General features: G+C 36.6%; 1 protein-coding gene across 1 annotated transcript in view; it reads right to left on the bottom strand.

Annotated features, from left to right (window-relative positions):
• Positions 1-241: 241 nt before the first annotated feature.
• The window catches only part of LOC136830302 (chondroadherin-like), a 14,023-nt gene continuing 4,225 nt past the window's right edge, over positions 242-10,039 (bottom strand). The window contains exons 2-10 of the mRNA XM_067089705.1: positions 9,498-9,696; positions 8,873-9,135; positions 7,304-7,479; positions 6,425-6,561; positions 4,980-5,129; positions 3,382-3,562; positions 2,249-2,388; positions 1,734-1,885; positions 242-1,140 (exon numbers count right to left, since the gene is read on the bottom strand). Coding sequence (XP_066945806.1) covers positions 1,039-1,140; positions 1,734-1,885; positions 2,249-2,388; positions 3,382-3,562; positions 4,980-5,129; positions 6,425-6,561; positions 7,304-7,479; positions 8,873-9,135; positions 9,498-9,663 — 1,467 coding nt within the window. The 5' untranslated portion in view covers positions 9,664-9,696 and the 3' untranslated portion in view covers positions 242-1,038. The remainder of the gene's footprint in view (positions 1,141-1,733; positions 1,886-2,248; positions 2,389-3,381; positions 3,563-4,979; positions 5,130-6,424; positions 6,562-7,303; positions 7,480-8,872; positions 9,136-9,497; positions 9,697-10,039) is intronic.

Below are 10,039 nucleotides of genomic sequence, written 5' to 3'. Positions count from 1 at the left end.
ATCACGAAAATATGGAACTTGATAAATATATAAATAAAAGGCAAATGGCACGAAGGAAAGAGAAACAACGGAGGTGGTGCCAGGCCTTTCGACTAACTGTCCTTTACTTAGCAGACAGTAAGCAAAGGACAGTAAGTCGAAAGGCCTAGCATTACTCCTTCGTTTCACTTTCCTCCGTGCCATTTATATATATATATATATATATATATATATATATATATATATATATATATATATATATATATATATATATATATGTGTGTGTGTGTGTGTGTGTGTGTATGTATGTGTGTATCACTGAAAAGATGCATGAAATGAAATTATGTCTAATCTATATCAAGTCAATGGAGCCAAGAGCGTATGCTATAATAATTGCACATAACACAGCTACGAAAACCAAGATATTAGGCAATTTAAAACCTGTGACCCACTACTTAACTAGGAATCTGAACCACTTTGTTTCCTAGAAAGCTAAACAACGTTGCGAGCACTTTAGCCAGTTCGTTTGTTTAAGGTCCCACTGTTTAGCGTGGGTTCTGAAACACGTCTTACCAAGCTGGATAAATAGAATTTGAACTTAGTGTCTCACAGATGTGTATAAGGATGAATATGTTTAAGTGAATAATTTGTATAGTTCTTTTAATTATAACATTTAAGTCTTATTAATGTGTAATTTTAATGAATTAATTTTCACTTCATGTGGGTACCCATTTTAATTAACGAACTTAAGCTTTGGAAAGTACAAGGAACATTATAAAATACAACGAAATGCTAATTGGTAAAATATATGATTATAACAAAAAAATTTAATCCTGATAAATAAAATGCAAAAGACTAATGAGTAACAACTAAACATTTCAATGAACGAAAAGCATAAATTTACCTTTTCACCAACCCACTTCTCCATACATTCATTCCCTACCTTCCTTACCACTTTCATCATTCATATTATTCACTCGTCATAAAGATTTCCTTCTCCACCTTAGCTCAAAATTCATCTCTGCCGTCATTTCCATCTTACGAAAGCAAGACTTCGGTCTAATGCCACCGAACGCGCTCCGAGAAGAAAGTGGCCAGGGACTGTGCGCAGTCGAGGCCGGAGCAGATCTGTGATTGCTCTGAAAGGACCAGGTCTCCTTCCTGTAAACAAAAGACGAAGAAGAAGAAGAAGAGGTCAGTGTTATGAGGGAGCATTCAGTGCTGAATTTGACAACCTACGTCTGCTAATGAAGATTTGGATTTCTTGGTTTTTCAGTGAGGCCAAAAGCTCCATTGACTTATTTTTAGCTTTTTTTTTGTATCATTTGAAGGAAACCATAAGCAGAAATTATTACAATGACAGCAAAAAGGGCAAATTCGTTAAAGTGAACAGTGCTGTTATTCAGCAGTCCTTATGAAAATTGAAATTAACCAACTTTTGCATGAAATAACACCGTTCTGGCAGTTATAACTCGACCAGTGTGTCTGAAAGTTGCATTATCGTGCTCTGGCAACCTACAGCAATGAAATAGGATGCACTTTTAGCCTGTAGATTGCCAGAGTAAGATAATAAAACCCTCGGACTCACTGGCCTCAGTAATAGTGAAACCCTCTTGAAATAACTTAAATGGCAATGATAACATTAACTAACGGAGCCGAAAAAAAAATGGTGGGGAAAGATGACGACACAACTGATCCAAAGGCAAACAGAGATTACCCCATCTATATAACATTGATATCAATGGAATTTTCACCTCTGGGCTGCAGGTCAGCTGACGAACGAACTGGAGATGCTGAGTTCCCTCAATGAAGCAGATAGGGTCAGGGGTCAATCTGTCCAGCGGGCTGACGGAATCCAGCCACTCTTTCAACCACTGCAACTTGCAACTGCAGATCAGGGGATTATCTGTCAATTCAAATTCAAACCATTCGATATGAGAAAGAAGAGAATTGATAAGACTATGCTCTTTGTTTTTTGTGTCAATTTAAAAACATTGTAAATCAAGATATTCTGTTATTCGATTTTATATTGTTTAGCTTCTGAATATGAATAGGGGTTTATCTTTTTGATATAATAATAATAATAATAATAATAATAATAATAATAATAATAATAATAATAATAATAATAATAATTTTTATCTTTTACAGTATTTAGAACAAAGTTCTTGGTGGGATTCTATAGAATTTTGTTAAGAAAGGGGTGCTTGAGAGAGAGAACTTAACAAGAGAGGGGGGAGAAAGAGACAGAGAGAGAATCCCAACTCACCCGAGAGATCAAACATGAAGACGGTATTAATTATGCCCTGCACGGTACTCCTTGGCAGCTTCGTCAGATTGTTGTGGGCCAACATTAGGAATTCGACCGATTCCAGTTCCTGGAGGGCCTTGGGGGAGATGTCTTGTAGCCTGGAATAGCATACCTTGAGATGAGAGACTCTGGAATTCTCTACTTTCTTCTGTGGCTGCTCAGAGAACTTTTGAAACTACAGCAATGTTTTGTAATGGGTTTTTTGGGTTACAGAGATGTTTAGTAAATGGTTTCAAAATTATAGTAATTTTTTTATTATGAATATTTGAACTGTCCAGAAATAGTAGGTGATTCAGGAGGAGGAAATTGTTTAGATTTTAATTGTGTCTATTTATCAAATGAAAAAATCAATCTCTATAGGTTTTTGGGACTTGATTTTATTCCCTCTCTCTCTCTCTCTCTCTCTCTCTCTCTCTCTCTCTCTCTCTCTCTCTCTCTCTCTCTCTCTCTTCAGTTTAACCTTTCTCTCTGGACTCAGGTTCATAAAGAGCAATTGTATTCATCTCTCTCTCTCTCTCTCTCTCTCTCTCTCTCTCTCTCTCTCTCTCTCTCTCTTCAGTTATAATCTTTTTCTCTGGACTCAGGTTCATAAGGAGCAATTCTATTCATCTCTCTCTCTCTCTCTCTCTCTCTCTCTCTCTCTCTCTCTCTCTCTCTCTCTCTCTCCCTTTTCAGTCATTATCTTTCTCTCTGGATTCAGGTTTAAAATCAGCAATTCTATCCATCTCTCTTCTCTCTCTCTCTCTCTCTCTCTCTCTCTCTCTCTCTATATATATATATATATATATATATATATATATATATATATATATATATATATATATATATATACATACATTCAAAAATATTAAGCCCCAAATATCACTAATTACATAATTCTCTATACCCCGGGAATAACTTACAGCCAAAAGGAAATTATAAGCACTTATCAATTATAATTCCCCCGGGTGTAAATTATTCCCGAGGTATTTAGTGAATTAGATATCAAACGATATTTTTGGCTTAATATTTGTGAATATAAAAGAAAAGTCACTAGTATACAATTAACAAAAATATGCATATATGTACATATTAAACACTGTCAAACTCACTTGTTATTGTTGAGTTCAATATACCGCAAATGCTGGCCGAACTTGGAGAAAGAGTCGTCTTCTAATCTAGACAGTCTGTTATGGGAGAGGTCAAGATGGCGTAGGCGGGTCAGGTTCTTCAGAGTCTGCGCGGGAATGGAGGTGAAGTTGTTGTAGCTTAGGTCTATCCACTGCGTCGCATCTGGTGGAAGTTAGAATTGGTTGATTAGAATGTTTGTTGACTTCTGAAGTTTCTGTAGAAGTTAGAATTGGTTTAAAGTGCTTTTTGATTTTTGACGTTTCTGTAGAAGTTAGAATTGGTTATTTAAAGTGCTTTTTAAGTTTTAAAGTTTCTGAAGAGGTTAGAATTGATTGACTGAAATGTTTGTTGACCTTTGAAGTTTTACGTAGAAGTTAGAATTGGTTATTTAAAGTGCTTTTTGACTTCTGAAGTTTCTGTAGAAGTTAGAACTGATTTATTAAAATGTTTTTGACTTTTGAAGTTTTATGTAAAAGTTAGAATTGGTTATTTAAAGTGCTTTTTGACCTCTGAAGTTTCTGTAGAAGTTAGAATTGGTTATTTAAAATGCTTTTTGACTTCTGAAGTTTCTGTAGAAGTTAGAATTGGTTATTTAAAATGCTTTTTGACTTTTGAAGTTTGTGGTTAGTGTTATGGAGACAGCTAATGATTTAAAGAGTAAGGCAAGGAAAGATTGCTTCGTAAGTAGGGACGTTTGGTTGATACTGAAATGGAAATAGCTACGTTTTTGGTTGCATTAGTTAAAGATTGATATGAGATAGCACAAGGGTTGATATAAAAAGCAGAAAAAGCTACTTTTTTGGTTGTTAAAGGTTGAGATAAAATAGTACCATAGGTTGATATTTAAGTGGAAATAGCTATATTTCTGGTTGCATTTGGTAAAGGTTGATCTAAGATAGTACCTTGGGGTTGATATCAAAGAAAAAATACGTTTTTTGTTTGCATTTCCTAAAGGTTGAGATGGAATAGTACCGTAGGTTGATATGAAAGTGGAAAAAACTACTCTTTTGGTAAAGATTGAGATAAAATAGCAGAATAAACTATTTTTGTGGTTGAATTTGGTAAAGTTTGAGATAAATAGTTTCATAGGTTGTTATCAAAATGGAAAAAACTACTCTTTTGTGCATTTGTCAAAGGCTAATAAGCTAAATTTGTTTTACAGTGACTTACAACTGCAAAATATACTTGTTACGTATATATATGTTTGGGAAGGAATGCTGATCACATCGTTTTTATCACAAACAATAGTTTAAAATGGTCTTTATTCGAGTGAAAGTGGTATATTTAATGGTGTTCTATAAGACAGAACTAATGTAATGCCAATAAAATGTGATGTACGATAATTAACAGGAGTTTTTTCTCGAAAATCTTTGGCCTTGCTAAATCTGTAAGTCAAAATTATATATTAAAAATATACAACCACTTTCAGCAATGATCTAATCTACTCATTGAGGCAATTTAGATAGACTGATGCCCTTAAGAGCAGTCTAAGCGCTGAGTCATCAGCATCCATTGCCTAGCTACACCAGGTCTAGCGTGGGTGGAGAAGATACATGAAATTTTGGAAGTCAGTGCTTACTTTCCAACCCGACGAAGGAGAAATTACTCAACCCCTCCAGCTTGTTCTTCGTGAGGACGAGGTTCTGGACCCAAGACCCCCCGAAGGCGTTGTCCTCCACGGTTGAGATCAGGTTGTTTGAGAGGTCGAGTGTGTTCAGCTGGATCAAGCCTGGTCAGAGAGAGTTCAAGGTTACTGGTTAGATAAAACTATACTTTTGTTTTGTTTCGTTTTGTGCTGAATTGTTCATTTTCTAAACATCTTTTGTATGTATATATCATGTCAAACACACACACAGACACACACACACACACACACACACACACACATATATATATATATATATATATATATATATATATATATATATATATATATATATATATATATATATATATCACTCAATCACAGGTGAAGAAATAACATAACATACTGGGTGTAGGTCCTGACCGGTTTCGACTTTATTTCTAAGCCATTGACGAAGGACTGATACACAGTGGTAGACATTTATAATGTATATATATATATATGCCGGAGGACATATATACATACATATATATATGTGTATGTGTGTTTTTGTGTGTGTATGTGTGTGTATAAAACGTGTGTACTTAAAAGGTTAGTTTAGGTGAATAGATGAACCAGTAGTCTGTCTACAAGATGGCTTGGTCATGCAGTAAGAACTGAGAGAGAGAGAGAGAGAGAGAGAGAGAGAGAGAGAGAGAGAGAGAGAGAGAGAGAGAGAGAGAGAGAGAAAGGTATGCTTTAAAAAGTGTCAAGTAGAAGGAGAGGAAGAAGCCTAAAAAAACACTGATAAAAGAAGTGGCACAGGCATTTGAAAGGAAGGGCCTTCGGTAATTACTAAGGCTGACTGTTCTTTGCCCTTCTCGGTTCGCTTTTGCCTACAGTGAGACAATTAACAAATCTTCAAAACTCTCTGTAATCCTCAGAACTCATTTCCCCTTTACCTAGACGCCGGACATCACTCACCATCCTCTGTGTTCCCAGAGACTTATTCCTTAATAATTGAGACAATTTGGTATATTAGAAAAATAGAAAATAATTATTAGATAAGGAATTCTATCTCCTTTCTGTGTTCCCTGTAATGTTCTGTAATTTCTTTCAAATGAACACTATAATATTCTCTAGAAGCTTCAATTTTAAGTCAATGGCCCCTTTGGTGGGCTTGTTCTATATGAATAATAATAATAATAATAATAATAATAATAATAATAATAATAATAATAATATTATTATTATTATTAGTTTATTGTGGTTTTGTTCTATATATTATTATTATTATTCTTTATCAAGCTTCAGTTTCAAGTCAATGGCCCTAATAATGGGCTTGTTCCAAATGAATAAAGATTAATCTTCTCATAATAATTTAATAATAATAATAATAATAATAATAATAATAATAATATAATAATAATAATAATAATAATAATAATAATAATAATTACCTGAAAAAGCTTCTTCACCGATGTCTTCAATCTTATTCCCATCCAACTTGAGAACAGTCAAGTTGGCCAAGTTGAAAAAGGATTCCGTTGGGACGTTTGTTAATAAGTTGTTGGACAGATCCAGCATTTTCAGCTCCTGGAAGAAAAACAGGGTTTTATAATTTTATATATATATATATATATATATATATATATATATATATATATATATATATATATATATATATATATATATATATATATATATATATATTATGTCTGTGTGTGTGTAATTCATGAAACTGTATTACTGTGGTTATATTAAGACCCATTGCTCTCTCTCTCTCTCTCTCTCTCTCTCTCTCTCTCTCTCTCTCTCTCTCTCTCTCTCTCTCTCAGTCAAGTAGGAAGCCAATACCATTTTCTCTTTCTCCTCGTATTTTTCTTAACATCTTCATTCTCTCTCTCTCTCTCTCATCTTCCTCATTTATCTCTCTCTCTCTCTCTCTCTCTCTCTCTCTCTCTCTCTCTCTCTCTCTCCTCAATAGTCCTCTCATTTATCATAGCAGTTTCTTCTTGAAATCAGGTCTCTCTCTCTCTCTCTCTCTCTCTCTCTCCGTCCTCATTCTCCCTCATTAGTCCGAGAAATTATCACGACACTTTCTTCGAAATCGAAAAATCTCTCTCTCTCTCTCTCTCTCTCTCTCTCTCTCTCTCTCTCTCTCTCTCTCTCTCTCTCCTCAATAGTCCGTTCATTTATCATAGCAGTTTCTTCGAAATCAGGCTCACTCTCTCTCTCTCTCTCCTCATTAGTCTGAAAAATCATCATAACACTTTCTTCGAAATCAGCTTCTCTCTCTCTCTCTCTCTCTCTCTCTCTCTCTCTCTCTCTCTCTCTACCCGCAACAGTTGCCAAAAGCCAGGCTGTCGACGCGACTTATGTTGTTGCGTCCAAGACGAATTTCCTGCAGATTCTCTAGCTTGCCGAAGGCGTAGTTAGGGACCTTCTGGATTTGGTTGGAGCTCAAATGGAGAGTCTCCAAGGCTCCAAGATAGCTCAGGGAGTCTGTAGGGACCTGTGAAGTTATTGTGGAAGAGTACTATTAGTTAAGGAAATGGTAATTATTATTGTTGTTGACACTAGGACTACTAAGACTGATCCAAGTTTCCTAGCACTTACATGAGATGAGGCTGTCTGGCAACACTGTGAGGAAGGGAGGGTTTTTGTAAATGGCGTTCTTCAGTGGGGGATCTTTTGCGTAACTGTGCCATCGTGTCGGTTCTGTTGTGTTTAGGTGATGGTATCAATGAAATTCGTATAATTCAATCTTCACCAAAGAGAAATTTGAGATGAATGATGAAGTCGTATGATGGATGTTCAAGATATATTACGATACAAAATAATGAATAGAATTTCAGCTTGGTGGCACCTATCCTCCAGTCAAGGAGTCAGGTACTGTGAAAGCAGTGAGACAGAGAGTGAAAGAAGCATGGCGAAAATGGGAGTAACAGGAGTTGTTTTAGATAAGAAAATGCCATTAAGGCTCAAAAGGAAAATTTATAATACAGTTATCAGGCCCGTACTATTATATGGGGCAGAAACTTGGGCACTTAAGAGGAAAGAGGAGCGACTGTTGGAAAGAACCGAGGTGAGAATGGTGAGATGGATTGCTGGAATATCACTACTGGAAAGGAGGGAGAGTCAAGATAGAAGAAGAATGTGTGGTATATGTAATGTAAAGGAGAAGACTACAGGGAAGCTTGTCTGAGATACTATGGCTATGTAGTAAGAAGAGAGGTGGAACCAATCAAGAGAGCTAAGAACATGCCAGTGATGGGGAGGAGGAGGAGGAGTGTGGGGCATCAGCAGATCAGATGGATGGATGTAGTGAAGAGGGATATGGGTGAGGTGGGATGGGGGGAAGAAGATGCAGAGAATAGAAATAGATGGGGAAAGTTGACTCGAGCGGCTGTCCCCGTTATATAGTGGGATTAGTAACGTCGAAAGAAGAAGAGGAAGAAGATGAGTCTTGAGCTCTCGTAATTATGGTCGTGCTATACCAGATTCCATTAGCTTCTTTCCGTGATGGATCTAAGTTTTAGGTTAGTGATAACAATAACTTATAGTAACTATAACTTTATGGTATACCTGGCAATTATTTTCAGACAGATTATCTAGTTATTGTTTTAATTATAAGCTGAGGAATTGCAACTACTATCCCAGAAGCTTAGCATATTTGCCTTGATACTCGTGTCCAGAAAGCAGATTTCAAACCAGACACTTCCTTCAGCTATTGTTGTCAAGAACGAGTTCCCTATAACTTAATGGTATACTTAGCAATTATTTTCAGACAGATTAACTAGTTATTATTTATTATAAAAACGATAAAATTGCTAGTATTATCACCAAGGCTTAGCATATTTGCCTTGATACTCCTAACTGCAAAACAGATATAGAACTAGACTCACCTCCTTCAGCTCGTTGTTGTCAAAGACGAGTTCCCTAAGCGAGTTCCCGAGCCCAGCGAAGGCCTTTTCACTGATGGCGCCCAATTTGCTACTGACGATAACCAGCTGTTCGATCTCTAGGCCGTCGAAAGCTCCTTCAGGAAGATCCTCGAGATCAGAGTCCGCGATCTTCATAGCTCTGATCTGAAGGCGCCCTTTGGCGACAGCTCCAGCGATTTCGAGGAGCCGTTTGGCGTTCAGGCTGTGGCAGGTGAAGTACAGAGCTGGGCAAGAGAAAGAAAGAGCGTCGTTTTGTATATATTTTGGGATTTATAGTAAGTATTCGTGAGGGTCCTCACTGCTCCAGCTAAGAATAATGACAGAAAGAGTTTTGATAATGATTATAAAGGTGTCAGTGGCTAAAATAGAGACCTCAGCGTGATGGTCGTTGGTTTGGAAGAGGGACAAAAACAACCAAGTTGTTTCAGCATCGTAAACAACGCTGTACTTTAATTAAGCCTTGTGCTTCGTTCATTTGTTATCATCAGTATTAACATTATTTTATGATTTTAAATCTCAACCTACTACCATCCTTAGTACTATCAGTCACTGCTACTACTGTGACGACTATTTTAAGAATTCTCACCATCAATTTCACGGCACAAACAAGGCCTGATCTCATCCTCAGGAGGACACTTGTCCTCTTCTTTCCTCTGGGAGCAGCGCTGGTGCCCACGGCGATTGCCACAACCAGGTAGAAGAAGAGGAAGACGAACCGCTTCGATGATGACACTGCTGTCACAGTGCCGCATCTTCTCTCCCGTAACTGTGTCATCGCTTCGGTCCTGTTTTGTTTTGGGGAAAAGTAACATTTAAATTCAAATGATTTAATCATCACTACAGAGGATTTTGAAATGAATAATGAATTCGTACGATGGATGTTCAAGATAGTTGACGATAGAAAATGGTGAGTAGAATTCTAGCCCAGTGGCGCTTATAGTCTCCAGGTAAGGATTACTGAAATTTACGACAGAAGACATTTGCTTTTATTTATATTGGCGAAAGAAATTAAAAGCACACACCACCTCGCATGCATAAAGTGAACATGCACATGCAGAATAATGACTAATCACTGCTAATGCGGATCTCATGGCTGTTTGCCTAATCATGCAACTTTTTTGTTATAAT

The sequence above is a fragment of the Macrobrachium rosenbergii genome, chromosome 46, assembly GCF_040412425.1.
Source record: "Macrobrachium rosenbergii isolate ZJJX-2024 chromosome 46, ASM4041242v1, whole genome shotgun sequence".
Lineage (NCBI taxonomy): Eukaryota > Metazoa > Arthropoda > Malacostraca > Decapoda > Palaemonidae > Macrobrachium > Macrobrachium rosenbergii.
The sequence above is the reverse complement of the archived record's forward strand: the minus strand, read 5'-3'. Positions and strand labels throughout refer to the sequence as shown.